Source organism: Pollachius pollachius (assembly GCF_949987615.1).
Source record: "Pollachius pollachius genome assembly, chromosome: 1".
Taxonomy (NCBI): domain Eukaryota; kingdom Metazoa; phylum Chordata; class Actinopteri; order Gadiformes; family Gadidae; genus Pollachius; species Pollachius pollachius.
Window position 1 is genome coordinate 40,667,759 of NC_136934.1, and position 23,169 is coordinate 40,690,927.

General features: G+C 46.6%; 1 protein-coding gene across 1 annotated transcript; it reads right to left on the reverse strand.

Annotated features, from left to right (window-relative positions):
- Positions 1 to 241: 241 nt before the first annotated feature.
- On the reverse strand, positions 242 to 22,869 carry emc2 (ER membrane protein complex subunit 2). Its single transcript, XM_079735851.1, has 11 exons — positions 22,792 to 22,869; positions 21,432 to 21,545; positions 19,161 to 19,225; positions 18,335 to 18,420; positions 16,352 to 16,409; positions 11,269 to 11,354; positions 11,062 to 11,121; positions 7,955 to 8,036; positions 7,250 to 7,360; positions 5,184 to 5,288; positions 242 to 928 (listed from the first exon to the last, which is right to left on the reverse strand). The coding sequence occupies exons 1-11, from the start codon at positions 22,829 to 22,831 to the stop codon at positions 842 to 844; spliced, it is 894 nt and encodes a 297-aa protein (XP_079591977.1). The 5' UTR covers positions 22,832 to 22,869; the 3' UTR covers positions 242 to 841.
- Between the last annotated feature and the right edge of the window lie 300 nt (positions 22,870 to 23,169).

Here is a 23,169-nt window from a genome sequence, read left to right on the forward strand (position 1 = left end):
TTGCTGGATGCGTGGCCATCTCCCTGCCAGGGCCTCTCCTATGAAACTAAGTAGGGTTGGTTGTCCCTGTTAGTCTGAACCAGAGGATGCAACAGTACAAAGAATAGAGCTGGAAGGACAATGAACCAAAACTGGTTTCCTTGACTGTATGGATCAATCACATAAAGCTTTCAGATGACAAGACTCCAAATAAACTACTGGAGGCTTTTCTGAAAGCAATTTCTTAATAAGAGATCTATACTTGACAGGAAAAAAGAAAATGTTTTATTCAGATAGAAATGTTTAATTTACAGACAGTTAGGCGACCTCATAGTAGAGGGGGTGCCTCAAGATTGTTGTTTTTCCTCTTTGCTATAAATACCCTTTACAGCCTATATTATCCGTCTATTTCACACGTGTGTCCACACCTGGACACCAGAACATTAACTAATCAAATAACCTAAACTACATCGAGGGTTCAAAACAGCACAGCAGTTCTTGGGAGAGGACAAAGAAAAACACCAAAAAATAATCACATTGTTGTAAGCTGAGTTAATCGTACAAAACTAATTCGGAGCACGTTTGGTCACTTTTTAGATATTAATCAAGCGTGGACGAACACGCCCTCGACGCTGAATCAACGTCCTCTAATTGGCATCGTTATCAAGGACAGCAACCTGAGCTGAGGTACTGACTCCGGGACAGCACTGAGAGCTGGCTGCGGTCGCGATGTGATGCAAGGCATCACCCGTTGTTGCTCAGTTTGTCTGCACGGAGTGGCGGTGTGAGTGTGTGCGTTAACGTGTCTGTGTGGAACAGGGGCGATGGGTGGGTGGGGAGGGGTGGCGTGACCGAGGGGGTCCTAAGACATGGTGATCTGCATGGACTCCAGCATCTCCTCCACAGCTTTCACGGAACATTTGTTCTCCTTGGTGCCGCGGCCGGCCAGCTGTAAGACAGGATGAGAAGGGTGTGGGGAAGGGGGGGAGACAGAAGGAGAGGAGGAGGGATGGGGCAGGGAGAGGAAAAGAGAAACATCAGTTCATTGTGTCTCTCAGCCAAGTGAGGGGGAACACACACACACACACACACACACACACACAATGATAACCTCATACACCCAAACCACGCTTCACTAAAAAGCCAAAACAGAAAAGATCTCTTCCAATTCAGACACTGTACCGCTAGAAGCAGCAGCAGGGCCAGCGCTGAGAGCTGAGAGCCAAGAGCGCTGGAGACACACAGACCCAGCAGTGTTCAAGACGTGGACTCAGGACGGCTGCACAGAACAGGCAACGCAGAGTTGCCTCTGCACTCCTGAGCTCTTTCCTTGGCGGTTAAGTAAGCACCGTTGTTGATATTGAGAGAAGTGTGCGTGTCTCTGTCTCTGTGTGTTATCTCAATGTCTTCCTGAACGAAGTTCACGCTGGGCGTCTTGTAGGGTGGAAAGCAGAGTTTATCGCAATACGTTCTATATTTTCATTGCACAATGGAATAATAAGTTATTTAGGATGCGTCTTGTCTTCATGAACTGGCTTGGAATACATGCGGGTACAGGTAGCCAAGGACCAGGTTGGGGTTGGGGCGTCTTGCATAACGATGCTTGCAGGGACGTGGGACATGAACCCAGGGCCTTCCATCTCGGAATCTAGTACCGTAGCCACTAGTGGGGTGGCGTCCAGATTCCGTTCTGCATGATCGGATGTATCCGACACTAGAACATATGTGGATCTTGAGATTTAATCTACGCCAAGGCGCTAGCCAGCAGATATCGAGGCAATGTTTTGCAAATAACAACGAAAACAAAGGGAGCGGAGCAGTAGAAAAACATAATGTTTGGAAGAATGTCTGCTTGCCTTCTGCTCCCCGTCGTTCGAGGACCCATTCCTCTATTGTATAAACCAAAAACAACATTTCTAAGGAAAAACAAATGAAAAAATTGTTACCAAAAAATAACCTCTGGAATTTCTGTCCCATCTAATATAGTTTTCCAAAGGGAAAGCCCTATTGTGGTTTAGACTATTTCAAATTTGAAATCCTGCACTCACTAAAGAATTGGTGTTCAAACAGCCAATCAGGCCACACATATTAAGCCAAGTCCTTTGATCCAGGGAGAAAGGGGTGTTTGTGTCTGCGCAGACAAGCAACATCTGCTGCCGTGGACCAAGTGTAGACCGCACGACAGACTGGACACTGGGGGAGAGTTGTGGGACTGTGCGCTACGAGCTCTGTGCAGGCAGTATCATTATGCATGGCTCTGGAGCACCACACACACACACACACACACACACACACACACACACACACACACACACAAAATCTGTACCAAAACCATATTTGCCATCCTTCCAGAACAGCAGCTTAACATTACAATTTTCGGACTTTTTGGACGCCACAAAAAAGAAGAGGGCTATATTCTAAGCTTTACTGTATATAGCGTTATTTCTATTCAGGCACTTTGGGCAGCCCAGGTAGCGTCGTAGGGTCCTAGAGTTACGAGTTGTACGGGGCCGCGCCAGAGCTCGTTGCGCGTGACCGCTTAACACGCCACGACAGAGAATGCGTTCATGAAGAAAAAAATCATTCCTACATCGTTCATTCATTCCTACATCGTTCATTCATTCCTACATCATTCATTCATTCATACATCTGTTCATCCATTCCGTCATTCATTTGGTTACGTATTGAAGCCATCATTGATGTCATTCGTCTGCAAGAGATATAAACATCCTGAACTGTTCCCTGTGTATGCGTCTACTCTCTGACCGGAGTTACCGTCCTGGATAAAGTGGTCCCAGCAAACACACACATACATTCTACAATATTTACAGTAAAGAAGTGTTTATCAAGATGCATGCATACAGATGCATAGAGCAGGAAACACGATTCATACACAGCTTTCTACTTTCTCGCCCCCCCTTTACATTTCTTTAGGTTGGCAAACTGAAACGTTGCACAAAAAAAATGAAACTCTTGGCCAAGGTGTAAGACTGGCATATGTAATTTCAAAGTGTGAGTCATCCATCCCAATATAGTGGGAGTGTTTGTGTGCGTGTCCGAGTGTGTGTGCAAGTCTGCGGGCATGTGAGGATCATGTGTGTGTGTGTGTGTGTGTGTGTGTGTGTGTGTGTGTGTGTGTGTGTGTGTGTGTGTGTGTGTGTGTGTGTGTGTGTGTGTGTGTGTGTGTGTGTGTGTGTGTGTGTATATGTGCCTCGGTTTGAGAGGGTGCGCGTGTGTCCGTGCTTAAGTGTGTGTGTGTGTGTGTGTGTGTGTGTGTGTGTGTGTGTGTGTGTGTGTGGGGAGGACGGTGTGGTCACAGCCATCAGTTTGTTCCAACGCGGGCCCTAACGCTCCACTACCTCGGGCCCCGTAGTCAATTATCTCCTCGGCCTGAGGTGAGGCCGCCACATTGAGTCCAGCGCCGCTCATGGGAACGACCCAGACAGCACACACGTCTATTTAGAGAGCTCTGATGATAACAGCGCCATGATGCTGGGGCTGGGGGTGGAGGACGAGGCGGGGGTGGGGGGGGGCGGTCCGTGACGGAGGAGCTAATGGGGAGATCTGGTCGGCGAGCAGGGGCAGTAGGGCAGTACCGCTCCACAACCCCCTCCTGTTACGCCACGTCCCTCTGTCCGCCTTTCGCTCAGTGGCTCTCTGGCTCTTTCTCTCTGGCTCTCTCTCGTACACACCTTCTCGCAACCACACATCTTTAACCTGTATTATTTTTACCCGTCAACGAGCCTTGATTAATTATATCCCTTTATTTAATTTTTACATAAAATTATATTTTTATTATTAGTCATGGCAGGAGCATTCCTCAGCTATGACCTCTCTGTGACGTCTTTTGTCCCGGCCCACCTCTTTCGCACGCAAAGAAATTACAAACAGCCAGTACGGCACGACGCACATAGTCATAAAAGCGGACGACTGACACACGCGACCCTATAAAAAGGGGCCCATCAATCAGCCAGCACTGGCCCAACAGCAGCCGGCAGGGCTGGTGAACCGGGGCCCCTCAACAAGGGACCCGGGCCCACAGGTTGGCCTGCCCTTTAGGGTGGGCTGGGCAGAGATGGGACAGCCTGCTTCATCCCTCCATCTAAATACCACCACAACAATCGGGCACACCTGCACGTGCACATGGCACCAACACAACCCCATTGGGTTAGTATAGATCCCTGGTGGATGGAAGTGGGGCTCTTCATGGATGTGGGAGCAGACCCTCCTATTGCACTAAAATATTTACTGCAGGTTTACTACAACAGTTCCGTGCCCAAGAGGCTGTGTGGCTGTTTGAAGACGAGTCAACAAGCATACAAAGTCGCTGATCTACACGATCCTCTACGCTCGCCTCAAAGCTAGTGTGTGTTTGTGTGTGCGTGTGCGTTGTGGTGGAGAGCCGCCTCTTATCTCCCCAGGAGGCGCAGGGGAGCGCTGAGCGTGGTGACATGTAGACTCTGCCGTCACAGTGGGGAGCCGCTCGCTGCATGGGAGGACCAACACGCCGTGCCAGAGTTTAGAGTGTCGGAGCGCATCTCCCGCGACACCGGTTTCTGTTCAGTGTTTATTAATACGTGCGCTGCCGTGGCAACAGGGACTTCAGTGATACCATCTGAGCCGTGTGCTGCCTCCCAAAACCTCCCCCCCCCTGCGCGCACGCTCCCCACATTATGCCGTCTGATTTTACAAAAGCTGTCTTCAGATTAGGGTGATTCATTTGTGGCGTGGAGCCGCTCGTGCAGCTGCTCCCAGTGTGCTCAGAGGGCCATCGGATCACACGGGCTAGGCTGTCAGTCTCCTCAGTGTGCAGGGACGAGATCAACTGGGCCGTGTGCCGCTGCTGCTCGTGTGGTGGTGGCTGGAGCAAATCTAAGTCTTAAGAGTCCCGCTTCTTTCGGGAGTAAATACGTGGAGGTGAAATCCTTTTTTCATAAAATCATGTTTTCATGCAATGAGAGGCTAATGAAACAAGCTCCGCCGGGTAGACAACGCAGCAGAAGGACGATAGCAGAATCGACCGTGCTGCTGTGCTTTGAACATGCAACAGCAGAGAGTAGCAAACACAGAGGGACTTGGGAGACTTGGAACAGCCAAAGGGTTATGGGGTGCAGAGGCAGGAGGATGACAGGGGTCATAAAGCAGGAACCGGGTGCTCCCTCACATCAGGCGTGATGGACGAGAGTTGGCCCCCCTCAACTCACCTTATAGGCTCGGTTAATTTGATTGGCGGCCCAGGCGGCGTACTTGATGTTGTCCTTTTTCACCTTGGCAGCGACTTTGGGGCTGGCAGCGATGTGGCTCGCCGACTGGAAGGGAAGGGAGGCGGGGGGGGACATAAAAGAGGAGTCAAGTGGGACGGTTATAAAACGAAGATGTTCTCTCCGGATCAAAGTGAGAGGGGGGAAATGGAGATAAATGGGCATGGCCAGGGCCCCGTGTACCACCTCACCAGTCACCGTGGCACAATGTCAGGAAAAAGCGAAGCCCTACGACAAGCGAGCAGAAAATAGTGTTGACAAGGAGGGGGAAAAAGTAAGCGTTACAATGGCCCTGTATGTTAAAACCTCCAGCCGCTCTTTTCTGGTTCCAGCGTCGCCTGATGTGTTGTGTCACTGAAAGGAACCCCTAATTTTTCTGACACTTTGGACTCCTGGCGATGAAAGGGGCCTAGCATGTCTTCGCAAAAATATGAAAAAACAAAAATATAAAAAGCGGGAGGAGGAAGGGGGGGGCGGCTTGCGGCGGGAAGAGCGGCGTGTGAATCATGCTCTCTGCCTGGCCTGCGCTCTCCCCTCGAGAACCACAAATCCCATGTCTTTCCCATGTTGCTGCCATCCTCCCCGCAGCCAAAACCATAGAGGGCTTAGAGGGCCCACGCTTCAAAGACCTCCCTCGCAACGTGCTGAAAACTTAACTCGACATAAATCGACCTGGTAGTGCCTTCCGTCCCAGCTTTTGTTTTTTCCCTTTCTATTAACGGTGCAGTAAAACAACGAGCGCGATGCCCGGGGAGACGGGCTATCCCTCTGATGGCGAGCGTGGTCGGTGACGACACAGGGAAATCCCCGGGAATGTGGTTGACCGGCCACGCCCAGGTGCGTTCTCATACACAAAGTTGGGTCAACCCCCCCCCCCCCGGTAGCCCTGCCCTTCCCAGTATTGAGACGGCACACCGGGAACATTATGTTATTTTAATTTTTTTCCCGGGGCAGTGGGGGAACGCCGGCTGCCCCTCCGCTGAACCCCTGCGCACCTGTCAGAGGCTGCAGCGTTGCCACGGAGACTAACGGCCCGCGGAGCGCAATCAAGACGGAACGAACGCCCCCCGCTCACCCACCAGAGGCTCAACTCGTACCTGAACCCTCCGCTAAATACCAGATGTGTCAGCAGAGGACTTGTCAGGGCGGGGGGCTACTCTGTCTCCGGACCAGCGTGATTGGGAACAGGACCACAACATGTTTCTGCTTTACCTCGCCGGGGTCCTCCTGCACACGCTGCCTACACCTATAAGCATCATAAGTGCTTTCAGAAGGGCCCGTGGTATGGGCCTGTCTTGGCATGAGGTGTTTGGACGACCTGAAGGATCCCAGGACCCGCAGAGAGGAAACACTGTGGGTCTGTGTGTGTCGGGGCGCTGCTGCCGCTGCCCACCCCGGTCCACATAAAACCAACACACCCACACACGCAAACCCACCCACCCACACACACACAAAGGAACATCGCCCGCCCCCCCCCCCCCCCCCAAACACACTCCATTTGTGTTTTTATGTCAGGGCTCACTTACACATGATGTATTGGTGCTAATGGACAACATCCTGTTTAAACAAATATACAGATGAAAGGACCATTTACGCAGACAAATTCCCCCCCCCCCCCCCCCCCCGCAACGAAAAAGGCATCTGGCTGCTTCATTTTTCCAATGTCAGAACACTAGCAGCAGTGGACTCTTTTCCCTCATTAACTTGCTGCCCCCCCCCCCCCATTCATTTGTACAGATCTTACTACTAAAATAGACGTATCCACGAGGGTAGACTTCAAGTTCAGTCTGAGTCAGCAGTAGGTTGACCTGTCTGTGAGATATTTCTACGCCCCCCGTCACCACACGAACACAGAGACACACCTCAGGAGCCTTGACAAACCACAGTCAGAAGGAGTGTTCTCCAGCTGCAGCACCACATTTTTTATATTTTGTTTTTTCATTTCTCCTATTCCTCTGCTCTCTCTTCTCTTTGCCCTCAAATTGTTCACGCGAGGAATGGCTACTCACCATGTAGAGCCCGAACAACGCCCTCATGTTTCGGTTGTTCAGCCTCAGTGCCTGGGCAAAATACTTCCTGGACAGCTCAAGGTTGTCCAGACCCCCCTGGGTGTACTTCACCTGTGTGAGAAGGCGTTAAACGGCTGCAATGAGACTTGAGGGGAAGCTAACAAAATGACAGCATGACGTCTGAATGAGCAACAAAAAAATAAAGCACCATCACATTAAAAAGAAAACACATAAACGTGGTCCCGGGGCCATTTAAATGAGGCGAAGGGGGCCAGGCCGCTGCTCGGGGTCACGGAGGAGGGAGCGATCCGACCGAGAGGGCCTCATTCAGATTTCAGTTACCCCTCAGCTCCTCCGGAGCCGTTAGCATCGCGGCTAATGAGCCGACGTCTTGGTTCGTCTGGGAAACTCAGCCGTAATAATTAATGGAGGGTGCTCCGGCGGTGAGGCCGGTGGCTCGGTCGAACCAAAACAAAATAGCTGCGCTTCAACTCTCGATGACGAACGCTAGAGTCGACCCGCCACATTCCCTCGTAAACGATGACATCATTGTTTTCAGTGTGAAAATAAACGTCCCGTGGCGCTCCCCGTGGAACGCGTATAACGGTGAGTTGCCCTGACGCTGGCGACGACGCAAAGCAGGGGTTAGCCTACCGGATGACGGACAAACAGGCACTGTGTTGGGGGGGGGGGGAGTAAACCTACCTCAGCATACTGCTCGCAGTACAAGTGATTGTGTGGATTGGTCATCATCAGCTCCTCCAGGCAGAACGCAGCCTTTCCATAGCTATGGTGACGGTGGCGGGAAAAAAAACGAAAGAAAAACAGGTGTCAGATTGATACAGCTGTGGATGCGTCATCTCTCGGCCGTCAACAGAGTGATGCTTCAGAGGCGGTTTTCAACCGTGAAGCGGGAGGTCTGGCTCCCCCATAAATCCACAGGAATAAATGTGCATGAAAAAAAAGGCTGCATTAAATCGCGGTTCGCTTCTCCGCGAGGGCCTTGGGCTTTGTGCTACGACACTCTGGTGAGGTTTCCCTACACTGCCGCGACGTTAACCGTGTTAACAGGCCTACCGTAAGGCCTTACTGAGCCAGACAGCTGGCGTAGGTAACCGCCGATCTGGTGAGCTTTTGGTTCTCCCCCTCCTTCTCTGGAGGGAGGCCGAAGAGGGGGACGTTACAGGCGAAAGGGAGGATGGGAGAGGGAGGGAGAAGGCGGGCAGGCAGCGAGGATCAATCTTGTCTGTCTGTGTGCATTTTCAGCCTTTAATGTGTAGTTAACTGTCCTCCTGAGGTCAGCGCTACAGTGAGGGGCTGGCACGCCGTGCCTGCCCGCTCGGATGAGATCACTGCTCCGCAGACTTGCTGAGCTGTTGACCTCACGCTTAATCCAGCTGCCACTCAGAAGATCTGACGCACGGCCGCGCACGACCCCGTGCAAACACGACCAAACAAATCAGAAGGCGAGGAGGGTATCCCATTTCATTGCATCTCATTTTTTAATAGAATTTTCACGATTTCTTTTCAAAAGTGGTTATAGCTGGCCAACTCAGTGTGATTCTGCACTTTATCAGGGAAGAGAGGGAGAGAGAAAAATTGTGCCTGCTTCACAACTACGGATCAGGATAGATAATTTATAGTAATTGCATTGGCAGCGAGAAAGGAAGATAAATGCTGCGACGCAAACAAGCCCAAGAGCTGCCGGCCAAGATATGAAGGACCAAATAATAGCATGTAAAGAATGCTAAGTTCAAAACGTTGGCGGCATTCGAGAGGAAAGAAGGTGGCAACAATGAGGGAAATCAGGAGGGGTCGTTCCTGGTGAGGAGGGGCCTTTGGAAGGATGGGGGCTGCTTACAATTACCACTTCCTCCACGTAAAGACTTTCAGATGTGCCTGTGCAGTGGCCCCAGTCTACAACGGTGCCAGTTGCATCAGCCATTAGCCAGAGCCCTGTAACGGGTCCAGAGCCCTAACCTAGCCTACCCTTGTTCTGAGTCCTCGAAAACCCACTGTTATCGTTCTCCTCTCAAAGCCTTGTCTGGAGGCTTTTTCTTTTTTAATGGTGCATGGGAAGGAAGAAACGGTCTGCACGTCTAACTGTGAGAATCCCCCCGATTCCTTGGGAAGTAGCAAGGGTTGGGCATTTGCTAAACAACGACCAAACTGTCTGCAGGTCCAAAAAAACAAAACAGATGGGCAAGCATGCAGACACAAAACTGTCGATTGAGCCTGCAAATTGCTTTATATATTTTTTTAAATAACTAGTCTCGGTGGCTAATCCTGCAAGACATGCGGCACAAACTCGCCAGTTGCGTGCATCGATGGCAAAGAGACAGTCTAAACATCACTGGCATGTGGATTGTTTTGAGAGAGGCAGGCTTTGTGGCTATTAATTACGGTCTTAATGTGTTAGTGCTGACGCCTGGCGGGAACCCCAACAATGGCCGTCCAGAGACAGAGAGCGCTTTGTTTATTATCGAGCTCCCAGAGAGCCGTGCGCATGCAAGAGTTTATTTCTCTTCCTCACTCCTCCATCAGCTCTGTGTTTTCCCTGGCGGGGTCAACAAAAAAAAATGTCCCCACCTTCTCCTGGGAATTAAACAGCAGCCACTCCCTCTCTTCAACTCCCGTCTCCCTTTTCCCTCTCTCAAACACACACACAAGGCCACTCCACCATTGTGGAAAAGAGGTGATAATACCATGCCGTCCGGAAGTGGAGGAGGGAAAAAAGGGAGTTTGTCACCCAAAATAAAGAAAACAATGAAAAGAAATTGACACGCCCGTAGATAAGGGCCCGTGGGAGTGAATAGTGTGATATTAGACGTGTTGGGCTAAGCTGGGAGATAATCGCCTCACCCCTGGATTTCCTCTGGCTGCTACAGCAATAAAGCCCAGCAGACAAAAGCTCTGAAACATCCAATAAGTAGCCTTCTCACCGCGCTGAACATTCCAGCCACCACCGCCGAGCACCGGGGCAACCGTAAAGCCAGCGTGAACACACATTCGCTCTCTCCCACACACACGTCAAATGTGCACAATTTGACTGGGATGATGCTTCACTGCCTTCTAAACCCCAGATAATTAAGGGGGCTGGGAGGGATTAAAGGTGACAATCCCTGAACGATTCACCCTGGCAACACAGATATCAGCAGGGGTGCGGAGATCTCCTCTGGATCCCGTAGGCAGGGGAGAGGAGGGCTTAAGGGTTCGAAATCCTATTACACGATGTGACAAAACACTGCAAGGGCTCCCATTCAGAGCCGCCGAAACAGTTGGGCATCGACCGACTTGCCATTGTTGGGCTTGTTCAGATCAAGCCATCAGGCCAGGTAGACTGACCGACGATGAAGACATGCGCTATTTAGCCTCAACAGATATCCAATAAACAAGAACTTGGCGTACCTCAGCCCACAGGTCCGTTGTTGACTTGTATTTGAACCCACTGATCAGCTTGAATTAAAACACTACATGCGCAAAAAAAAAAAAGTGTTAAGGGATGAGTGTTCTAGGAAGGAGGGAGGCGTGATATGTCCCATGGCAACTTTGTGATACTTGTTTTGTATCGTCATAAACCGCTGCTCAGACGGATCCCCATACATCCACACACACCGCATGTGTGGATGCGGTCAAAATAAAGGGCTGTCCAGAATGAGCTTCACATATTCGCACACTAGAGACTCTTTCAACTTGTTTGAGATTTGCTTTTCTGTTTATCTTGTTCTGCCTCCGACTGTCGGGGTACTGTTTCACGCTCCTCTATGCTTGTTTCTATATTTGTATTTTTGAATGTGGAAACGGTGCCTTACTCGTGTTCGTTGATGTAGAGTTCAGAGAGTTCATGCCACGCTTCCTGATCCCCAACAAACCTGCAACAAAACACAACAATGGATGATGCATTGACCCTTGAATGAACGTCTAAAACAACGTGATAAGGATTGATTAGTGTTGGACAGGGTTTTGGTTGGACCGACATGGTAATCAAACAGAAAGCCTGTTTTAACGGTCACACTTACTGCTCCAGGTACTCGTTGAGCTCACGGATGGCTTCAGCAGGCTTCCCCTGGGCCTTAAGGATGGAGATTTTGCGTTTTCTGGCCGCCTGTAGATGGGCACAAACACAGCATTACAGAATCCCTGCATGGCTTTTTCTGGGGGTGAGAGCAGGATCTGCCACAGCGATGCCAAGGACATTTTTATAGTATCTCATAATCTACCCGGCGTTAAATGGTAAAAACAAGAAGCATTTTATGAAAACATGGTGAAATAGTGATTCATGTGACACTTTGTGTGTGCGTACATGGATGTGTGCATCTCTCTGTGCGAGAAGGGAGTGGGCCGTCACTGTTTATCGTCAGCGATGGCAAGTCAATGAATATTGTTGCTGGCAATTAAATATCAGCCCACACCAGCAAATCCTTAGGGGTAGTTAATGGCCATGGCTGAAGGGGTTGGGAACGGCTTCATAGATATGCAAACATACGAATCAATGCTTGGGAAGATAGGCCTAGCAGCAGAGTCGAAATGGGATTCGTTTATGGGAAAAAAATAACTTGATTCTATTCCGGACCCATTGCTTGCGTGCCCTGCATGCATTTGGAATTGCCTCTGCCCCAACTTCCATCGGACTCAAAATTGCTTTCCGTTTCGTTTGATGTTGCAAGTGACCTAGGGCGGATTAGATTCTCATCAATCTGATCGAGGATCTTGCGTATTACGGCTGCTCCAACAAACTTTTCCAGACCCCCCCCCCCCAACCTCTTCCCCTTCCCCACAGTAGTGCCTGAAAAGCTAAAGACGCAGCTTCTCCATTAGCAGTGGACGGCCCTTGCCACAGCTCATTTTATTTATGGACTGGCACTTGACGGAGTGAGGCTTCCTCTCTCTCTCTCCCCCACACCCATAACCAAAGCCATCGAGGGCTACGTATGAGTCATGTCTAGGGGGCTGTAAATCTGGGACTCCTGACACCGACGTCACAAGAAATCCACTTCTATTCATCACAAGTGGAACAGGGACCTGCACAGGGGCGCCGGGATCGTTGCCTTCACTAAGCGCAGGTTGGGTTGGGCTTGCTACCCGCAGCTCTCTTACGGGAACGGGCCACACAAAGCCTGTCATGAGAGGGCTAATAGGACTTCTATCGTCAAGGATTAGGGCCTCTTCATTAAAATGTTTAAAGAAATGTGCTAGGTTGTTAAGAAGATGAGAGGAGAGGAGTCGATGCTAGAGGGTGGTCTGAAGTCAATTTGGAAGAGATAATTAGTTGAATATGCTGTGCGGTTAAAAAGCAATGGGGAACATGGAAAGGTCAAACAATTATTTACCCTTCTCAAACATCTGAGTGTAAAACAGCGATGACACATTTAGCATGGGGTGCATTACATTCATGAGATTCAATGTTCAACTATGATTTTCAGGCTAATTTTTGACTAAATTATAAGCATGTGGCCTCTTTCCCTGTCCATAAGCGGAAAAGACGCTAGAAAGCGGTCTAGGAGACCAGTCCTGTTGAATGTCGATTTTCACACTTATGCACCCCTCCCACCGTCACCCCACCAGCATTGAGATTGGAAACCAAAGAATACTTGGGGTTCAAAGAAACAACATATGGAAGTTGGTAGGCCAGAGAGTCACACGGCACTTTATTAAACACGGAGCAATTCCAAACCGCTCCTCTCTTGCGCCCTCCTCCTTTCTCCTAACTAATGATCCAGAAAAACCTGGCAATGGATCTCGCCCTACTGTTGTCTGGGACTTTATTCTTTTTAATTCTCTTTAAAAGAAAAGGGACGATATTTGCATCCCAATTGACTGTACGGCCTACAAGCCAAATGTTATCTATAACGCAACAAGGCATCAAAACATGACTGTCAGCCTACATAGTAAATACTCTGTATAAAGTAACACATCCAAAAATGACCGTACGGCCTACAGGCCTAATGTTCTGTATAAAGTAACACAGCATCACAGCATGACTGCATGGCTGAGGTCTGCCGAGACACACAGTCTACTGGAGAAGTAGAACTATTGGCCATATTGTCAATAGACTTCTAAACAATGGTGTTGAATTATTCTCAAAGGGAAGACCCGTTTCTGCCAAGACATTTGAGAGCACCTGACCCCTGCAAACACTGACTTGATTGGCACAAAATATTTCACATTATATAATCCTACAAATCAACCACAGTGGGATATTTTCAGACCACAAATGTCTTGTTTGAGAAACACTGGCTTCGTACACAAACCAATTAGGTTGAAATGACAGGGTTAGAATTCAAATATGAACTCAACGATTTAGTCAGTTGGCCGCTTGGAAAAAAATATCGAAAATGCTCCACGGATCGAAAGCACAAGTAATGCAAGAAAGAAATGCATTTACACGGAGGCAGACGAGACATTCTCCAGATCATTGCTGTAGGTACTGGAACATAGCAAGGAATGGAAGGGCTACGAGTTTGAAACATTTTTTGGACACCGCCATGGCAAAGAATCCTTGAACAATTTTTGTTGATTCAACAATTTTGGTTAATGGGTACCACATCTATTCCACAGCCTGTAATTACAACAACTCAGTTTCCAATCTCTGCTGCTCATGCTGGGATGCCTCGCAAGTCTTCCTTGCGGTCGCCAATTTTCCGCCTTTACTCGGGCCGATCTCTAGCCCAGGCCTGAAGAACATGTCGGAGAACCCACCCGGAGATATCCCTCGCTCCGGGACAGGTGATCAAGGATGACTTTAAGTTCAGTACTCCAAAACTACACCCAGTGCGACTGTGGGAAAATGGTTGTGCAGGTTGGATTGAAAAAGAAAGCGGTCCACTCCCTTTCCCGGGGTGTTCCACTGGGTAGTGTCGACGCCAACATCCTGGGCCTTCTTCAGATTGCAACAACAATTTCCATGGCGGTGGTGACCTTCATGTGACAAACCCTTTCCTGTAGATTAGGGTACTTGAAAAGTCTATCAGCCTCACTGTCTTTGAATCCACAAGAGTTCATCCCTCAATCGTTATCACCTTGCTGTTGCCAAGTTGTTATCCAAGTTGTGTCGTTTCTTGTTAGGCAAAGCATGTGTAAGGCGTGTAAAGAGATTAAAATATACATATAGTTAAGTTAATCCATATAGCTCTCTGAAATCCTAATGCTCGTTAACCTGTATCTTATAAAAGCTAAATGCTGAACAAAGCATACTGCTCTAAAGCTTGTAATTGAAAAATGACTACAGAGCTATAGCTCATGAAGGTAAATAAACCAGATTGGCATTAGGATTCCTCAGCTCCAACAGCAACATGAGGGTAAAATAAACATACGGACAGTCATGGCCGACGTAAAGGTGAGACTGACACAGAAGAGGCATTAGGGGGATGGCAGCTGTTGTAAGCCACAAAGAGAGATTATGAAACTGAGGGGGGCATTCAGTTTACTCCATAGTGCAGGAGAGGAGGGGGGAGTGCATCGGAGCAGTGTAAGGTTTATTGACTTTGTAAGCAAGACTTCCATTTGTTTAAAACAGATAGTCAATGAACTGGGGAATCTTCACATGGCATCCAAAGAAAAAATATCCCAGCACTTTACCAATAGAGAGAAAAAAAAGGAAAGACTCAATATTCCCAAAGCAAGTCCATGTGTTGGACAAGCACGATTATGTCTTAAAAAAATATACTGCCAAATGAAATAATGATGTGGTTGCTTTTGAGAGTCCCTTTCATTTTGTAGAATAGCCTGTTCACCCTGGGGATCCTTTACCAGCAGGTACATCATGTTCTCGTCACTCATGCTTGAGGGACAACAAATTTATTTCATTCTACATGTTTTCCCCTGGCTGATGTCATCCAACAGCACAAAGTTACTCACCTAATTAAATAGAAAAAAACAACTTCTTAAGATCAAACAAGGCAGCAACAGAGTTTCCCAATCTTAAAGCGTACTCTTTTTACCAGTACATGGAATCGGACTCTGGAAAGCAGGCAAAAGTGAAAGGTCTTGGCGTAATCCAAGACTCTGGTTTAAGTGAAGTCGTGTTCACTATGTGGACCTGGTCACTGTTATTGTACTATACAAACATAGCCAAACTACGATAATGCAACAAGATAGCAGAGAAGTGCATCCGTGATTTTATCTCAAGTATTTTGGATTATTTTGCCCAATGTAATGCTCTTTTCAACCTGTTGGCTACAAGAATCCCCAGACAACTTGTTCAGAACACCGCAACTCGACCTCTGGCGTAGGTTTAAGAGAGGGAGAACATATCACTCCTTTGTTGGCCTCAGTGCATGCAAGATGGTCCCGTGGGATTTTTCTGTAACAAGAAACTAAAAACGTACATGTTTTCACAGGACTTTAACGAGAAGGACCGTGTTATTTTATCTCTGTTCGCTTCATTTTTTCCCTAACTTTCTTTAAGGTTGTATTATTTCATAAATCTTTCTTTACCTGATGTTAGATTATCTCCCTTATTTCCAATTGCTCTTAAATGTGTTAGGAGCACCTGCATTCTTTGACCCATCTACTCCAATGGCACTTTACAGCAACGTTGTTTATTGTTGATCATAACTTACTTTAAGAGATGCGGGTAATAAAAACGCTGAAAACCACGACAATACTTAAAAAATGTGCTGTTAAGGGTTACAGGCTAATGATCCCGCTGCATTTCACCTGCGTCGAAAAGTTTTGGCCGGGGGATGGTAGACAAAATTGGGGGAGGTAGGGGCCAGAGGCACAGACCTGTTAATAAGGCTCAGACTAGTAAATCACAGTCTTCAAAAGGCAGGCACTTCTTTAATAAGACTGTTAAGTTACCCCGAGTCAGTCCGACGTTGACTCAGATGGTGAATCAACCCCATCATGCACCCTCCCCTCGGCCCTAAACACTTGTCAGGCGCGCGGGTGAGATAGCGAGCACCAGTGCTGCGACAGAGGTCAAGAAGGGCCATTGGGAAGTTCAACTTCAGCAAACTCAGGCCCTGAGGCCAAAAAAAAGGAGAACTAGCTGTGGCAAACCCAAGGCCCGCCAAGGAAGGTCAGAAGGAACCACAGAGGCAAACCAAATGAACTACTGAGCCATCTGTTAAGTGCACTATTTCCCAGCCCCGTTCTCACCGTGTTCGTGGGGTCGTCTTGCAGAATTGCCTCATAGTACTTGGTCGCCTCGTCGTACCTTGACAGAAAAAAAAATATCAAAAGAAGGAAAGGTTTTTTTTTTGTAATCAAGAGTTACCAGTCAGGGAAAGCGAGGTAGGATGTGAAATCAAACAAGAGTTCAGGGCAATCGGGTTTCTCCATACGGCACTGCATATTATCCCTGTGATTACGCTGAGGCCGGGCAGAGACCAGCAGCGCTCCAAAGAGAGAAATAAACACTCATTAAACTTTAACTTGCTGCTGGAGTGGCAGCACCCAGTGAGGTGCTTATATCACCTCACCATGAGTCATGAAATCAATATGAACAAAGCACACAGGCCCTGCAGATTGTATTCTCCTTTGATTGTGTCCACCTTGGGTTCACCTTTAAACAATTGAAATCTCTCTTGTTTTACATCAGTCCAGTGGGAGGGGGTTGTTTGGGTGCCTGCGCTTCGACTCCGAGGAAAACCCCTCTTCCTTTACACATGTGAACCTGATAAGCAACTGGAATCTAACATTTTGTCTGAAAGCATCAGTGTGGGACCACATGGACATGTATAAAATGATTTAGGCTGCAGTTATGAGCTGTAAACATCCAATCACATGGTGGAATAATCTGGGCGTTGGAGTCCATGTGCACTTGACTTGTCTTTCCCAATTTGGAACTGAGGGATAACTTAAAAAACAACTTCGTATTGGGGCAATCAGCAGCACTGATACTTTTAGGAGTCTAAGCTGGGATTCTAGGATCAAAACGGGCCCCACCCACAACCTTCAAAAGACAGAAGCTACTCTGGTTCCTATTAGTGGAGAACAGGCTCTACTTCCAGCGCTGCCCCGAAACCTCACAATCACTTTATTACTCAGACACACTCTGGGAGATTTCAGATGGCACCAGGCAACCACTCCTGAGCTACTTTGATTTGCTTTATTTACTTAAGCACCCTGTGTGTGTGTGTGTGTGTGTGTGTGTGTGTGTGTGTGTGTGTGTATGTTGTTTGAAGCGGTGTCATTCATGTTGAGCTACACGCCTGCTGACAATTAGATTCCAGCGTAGCGTTCATTTTATTTGACAACAGCAGAGCGGCCGCTCATATTTATCACACAGAGTCTGACACTACCGATAAACCAGCGACCGCGATCCACACTGGGAATGTGTGAGAGGCGGTCAACAGCTTGAATTGGCCTTACCTCAGCCACGACCAAAATATCTCTGTTTATCCTCCTCGCTCATACACTACGCTTTCCTTTTTTATGAATCGAAGATTTAAAAATAAAACGAGGGAGGGAAGTAAGGGAGGGGGGAAAAAAAGGTCTGATTGCGGTGATCTGAGCGGGCTAAAAGGATGCGTTCACAGCACCGACCAAAATATAAATAAGATTTAAAAAAACACAAAGGGATAGGGAGAGGAAAAGATAAGGAAAAAAACAACAGAGTGAGAGAGCAATAGAAAGAGGTTAAGAAATAAAAGAAGCAAAGATTGAGGGACCCCCAGAATAACAGTGGGGTCTGACCACTTCCTTCCCGGGAATCCCTCAGTAAGGCTAAAAGGCCACAGGACTACCCAGGACTCAACCCTTGCTTGGTCCTGAACCCTTTTTTTTCCCTCCAAAGCAATTGCGGGTGATCCAAATCATAACACACCCTACCACATACCCTCTCTCTCTCTCTCTCTCTCTCTCTCTCTCTCTCTCTCTCTCTCTCTCTCTCTCTCTCTCTCTCTCTCTCTCTCTCTCTCTCTCTCTCTCTCTCTCTCTCTCTCTCTCTCTCTCTCTCTCTCTCTCCCTCTCCCTCACACACAAACACACACACACATTACGTTTTACCACTTAGCATCTGCTCACGGAGCCGTGTCCTCCAGCCTTCCCAAACTATTATGCATACAATTCCGAGGGCGTGCTGCTGTGTCCCCACGCCATCTTTCCACATTTGGTTTTCTCTCGGCCTCCGATGCTTACCTTTCCAAAGCTTCCAGCCGCATGCCCGATAATCGCTTCACTCTGTGGCTATCTGGAAACTGCTTCCTCAGTTCCTGTAGACAGGTCTGCAAGGATGTGGGCACAGAACGGGCAATTATAGTTGGCTGCAGCTTACTTCATCCTCCACTAAATTTGCCCCCCCCGCTTAGCACAATGGTACTTGCCGGAACCATTGTCATGTCCGAAGGCATTAAAAAAAAAAAAAAGAAATATGGTGCTGGAGCGGCCCGCATGCATTACGTATCAGAAAACGGACACACAGGGTTTTTCACCTCCTCGTTGATGTCGGGTGGGAGGAGAGGTTAACATCGCGGACCGAGACAGAGGAGGGCTAATGTAATGCTGGCATGCTACCCCGTGAGGGCCAGCTGGCTCTGCCTCTACGATAGAAAGTGTGAGGCAGCGCTCTGCTCAGCATGTTTCTGGTTGCTTTCTTTCAGAATCCCCATGTTTTGCACATATTCGTGAGAGAGGGGAGGCATGGTTATTGTCATGCACTGTCTTGGGCCGGGTGAAGTGTAAAGTCTACTCGAGGGATCGCCTTCTTCAGCTCCATCAGGCAGCTGACATCTGGTCCTCCTGTTTTCACTCTGGCAGCCAGACAGGCTGTGAGATGGAGAACTGATTCCAGAAAACCAATGCTGATTAAGTGAAACCGTTACCATAATTGTAGAGAAGAAGTGTATATTAGAGAGCATTTCAAAGCCTTTTAAATTGTGTGGAGTTTATATCAAACAATAGTATGATAATAGTCTAAAATGTAACGTATAATGTCCCTGATCCAGTGGATGACTTCGAGACTTACCATGGCCAAGTCATCCCGACTGCAGTCCAGCGCTGCGATCATCACCTGCTCGTAAATAATCCAAACTAGACAGAGAAAATGCAAAGAGAACATACAAAACCGTGGAGTTAGTGAAGGGTAAATGGACTGCATTTATAAAGCTGTGTTCTGGGAAGCAGAATTCATCCTTGTATTTTGTCTGCCAGACAGACGCACAGTGGTGTCAACAATACAATACCATTACTACCTCGATAAGAGAGCAGACGGTTGATCAAAGCATGAACGAAGAAATAAACTAGCAACCTTCCAATTGAAAGTCAATTTTCTCTATTCATCGATTTCATATTTTCTTCAAGGTAAAATAAACTGCATACAAATCTTTTTATTCTAAATACGTAAGGATGTCAAGTTCTAGTCAGTTGGTAAATTGGTTGTTTGATCGCTGGTGTTACTTTCAGGAAACTTCTAGGTGGAACTTCTTAATCCATTACTGAAGGAGATATGCAGAATGATGCTTTACATTTTGAGTGATGGCCTGTGTTACACAGAAAAAATATGATTGTAATAATAATAGGGTTTGATAGACTAAGACTTATAAAACAGGGAGGTCCATACAACCTGGTTTCCACAAATTTAAACGCGCCCATAAGGAAGACTCCTAGTCATAACTTGCTGAACATTTACTCAAAAAAGCCGTCGGTCTGGCTGCATTTGTTTAGATGGACGACAAAAAAGTATATTTACTTTATAAGTAATGGGTAATAAGTACTTAGCAAGATCATCTTAAGACATCTTTAGTGTTAAATACTCGATAGGCTTTGAGTCAATTTATGGGTGATTTTCCCCATCAACTGGTCGTAGAATTCTTAGGACTTCAGTCTGCCAATATTTTTTTTGGTTGACTACAGCCCTACTGATATGGATGGCAAATAAATAACTGATGCTGGAGTACAGAAAATTAATAAATAATTGTGGTTAATGTGCTTGTATTGTACAATGCTTATCTTCATCACTTCATCATTGCTATTTATCATCATCATGTTTGTAGCCGACCTTGGTGGATTCCCTCATTAACCAGCCCACATCTCATGTTCCGCATGGCGGTTAGAAATAAAACGTTCACTCACTCAGCCGGCTAGTATAACAGCATTGACTAATGGCCCGACCACTAAAGCCAAATAATTGGATTAATAAGAAAAATCGGAAAAGCTTGTTTTGACAGTGAAGTCAGAAAATCTCTTGAATGGACAGGCGCTCTTATTGAAAAGCAAACCCAGCGCCACAAGGGAAACTGATTGTGCCAGAAACACACGCATTTCTCAATATTTTGTATTTTTTATTATTCCAAACCGTTTCAATTGCCATCTTGTTTCACAGCCAGTTGAAAAGCTGCTGTGAATAAAACCACTGCGTGTTCGCTGTTTATTCTCCTCTGTATGAGGACTTTATGAATCATAACAATTGTGCGTGAGGCATTTTTACAGGATAGTCGTTATAATGGAAATCTAGGACTAGGTTTGATATGTTTACACAAGGAAACACTGACTACATGGCTGCAAGATAATAATGGAGGCCAAGACGTGTGGAGACATTTGAAAGACATTCATCATTATTTGTATAAATGAGATGCTGGGCATACCCTCATGCAACTCAGAACCAATGTATGCCAAAAGAAAGATGTTTGGATGTCATTTTGTTTTGCTTGCAACTACAACAATAGCCGACTCACTGTATGTTAATGCAGCATGTAGCATTGAAAAGCAATACAACTCTAGACTTGTATAAAGAAAGTATGATTTTAGTTATTTTAAGAATGTTTGCATTGGATAGTGTTTGAAAAGAATAACTCTGCAAGTAAGACTAGCTACCACAAAACAAAAAGCCAGTATAAACTCTTCTCTTGTAGAGGCGTCAGCATGTGTTATGCATATGCACAGATGAGCCCAAAATAAATCATATTTGTCTTGATTGTTTTTCTATGATTTTAACTTCAGGTCATCTTGTGGTTATTTAATCTCCACTGCAAGTATTACTTTCTCAAAAAAACCCTATTGAATTATTCACATCCTGAAAACGATTCAGGCTTTATTAAATTTGTAATGCATCCTAATTGTGTCTGACATATTTTAATATGTGTAAATATGTGCAGTCAGACACACACTCACTGTGTGGCCCGCATTAATAATTAATAATGAAAACTATTGTACACGGAAGCAGCCATGTATTTAATCAAAATGTCAGTTCTGTTTAGTCAGGCATATGCATGTATCGTTAAACTTTGGAAGGACTTACCGTCGTCTCCCAGTTTAGATCCATGGTCGCTGATGAGTTCTTCACCAACATCCACGATTTGTTCACTATTTCGACAGTTATCTTCTCTCCATTTACGAAGCTTGTCTCTCATCTCTGTAAACGACAGGAATGGGCTTCAGTCATTCTGCTAAATATTGTTCTACAGGATAATGTTTTTGACTTGACATTTTCCATCCAAAAATCCCTCAGTTAGCCTACATCTAACGGGTGACACAATTGCATAATCCCACGAGTTGGAAAACATGCCAACTACAATTTACTATACATAGCATTACTTCTCAAATTAAAAGGAAAACAAAATGGGTAAATGAATTATCAAGAACCAAATACAAAATGGTAATAGAGTTGAATGATACAATATTGATGTTCTCTTTAGATTCCTTGTTTGTTACTAGTTGTTTGGTATTCTGTTACGGCTTGTGTTTCTGCTACTTTTGTGATACAGTTGGTACATCTTGTATGAGCAAATAATATCCTATGCAGACATCTAACCTCGTTCCCAGCAGTTTTAATCTCAGACAGATCGCCTGTATGGGATGCTCCACATTAGCGTTATTGGCGAGAGCGGCATGCATTCAGCGGCGAGGGGGGAGGGGGGCATTCGAGGTCACATTTGTCCTAAAAACTGCATATATTTCCCCCGTTCCAAGTATTATTGTCATCACTTATCCTTGTCATGTTTTCGCTCAAGGGACTCTTAATTGGGGTACACAGCTCATTGGACAAAAATGCCGGAAATTGCGTGTAGGGGTAACGCTATATTTCAGGAACCTCTCATAATCTAGTCATGACATCAATGGTCGATGTAGACTTGACAGTGCATTGTCACACGAAGCGACGTGCAGCTCTCATGGAATTCATTCACTTGTATTAACTAAAGGGAGCAAATACGATTCAACGATCCCAGAACCGTTATAATACTTGTTAACCCAAGCTTCAGACATGATGATGCGTTATAGTATCATCCATTCTCTCGGGGAGCTAACATGCTAACCCTCTGAAGCTAACGGACGCTCCATCCAACTATCGTGCTCACAACATCCTGTGTTTTGTTGCATGTAACACAAACGATAAGACACTAAAGATTGCCGTGAGACCCCGATCACGTATAGAAAGATACATACAACATAATTACACTAACAAAGCTCGGATGAGATCAGCTGTTTAGCCTAGCACAACACTAGCGCTAGCTTGCAGGTCATATGAAGAAGCTGCGTTCTTCCTGTAGTTGTCGTTTACACACCAAACTAAGAGATTACGGCATGCTTTGACTTCACAGGATGAATTTATTGACAGTCATGCATGTCTTGTATGAATACAACCAATGTCTTCTTGTTACCTTCCCAGCCCACATCGTAAAGCTCTGATACGGACGCCATCTTTCCTAGAACGACACATGCGCAAATTACGTCATGGAGATCCCGTGGTGGGTGTGGCCAGACTTTGGATATGTGCACATGACAAGAGCTCAACACAAAACTGCACCTGATATCACCTTGCGATTGACATGACCACTATGACAAAAGGCTTGTGTTTGAGCTACATCTATATAGTTTGAATTAATCTATCTGTAAAATACATATAGTCAAAGTCAACTCTATAGTCAATTTCAAAATATGTGCCAGACATACAGAGGAATCGAAATTACGTTTATCTCCGACCCACGGTGCAGAACAAAGGTAAGGGTAAAATAAGGTAAAGTAAGGTAAAATAAGAT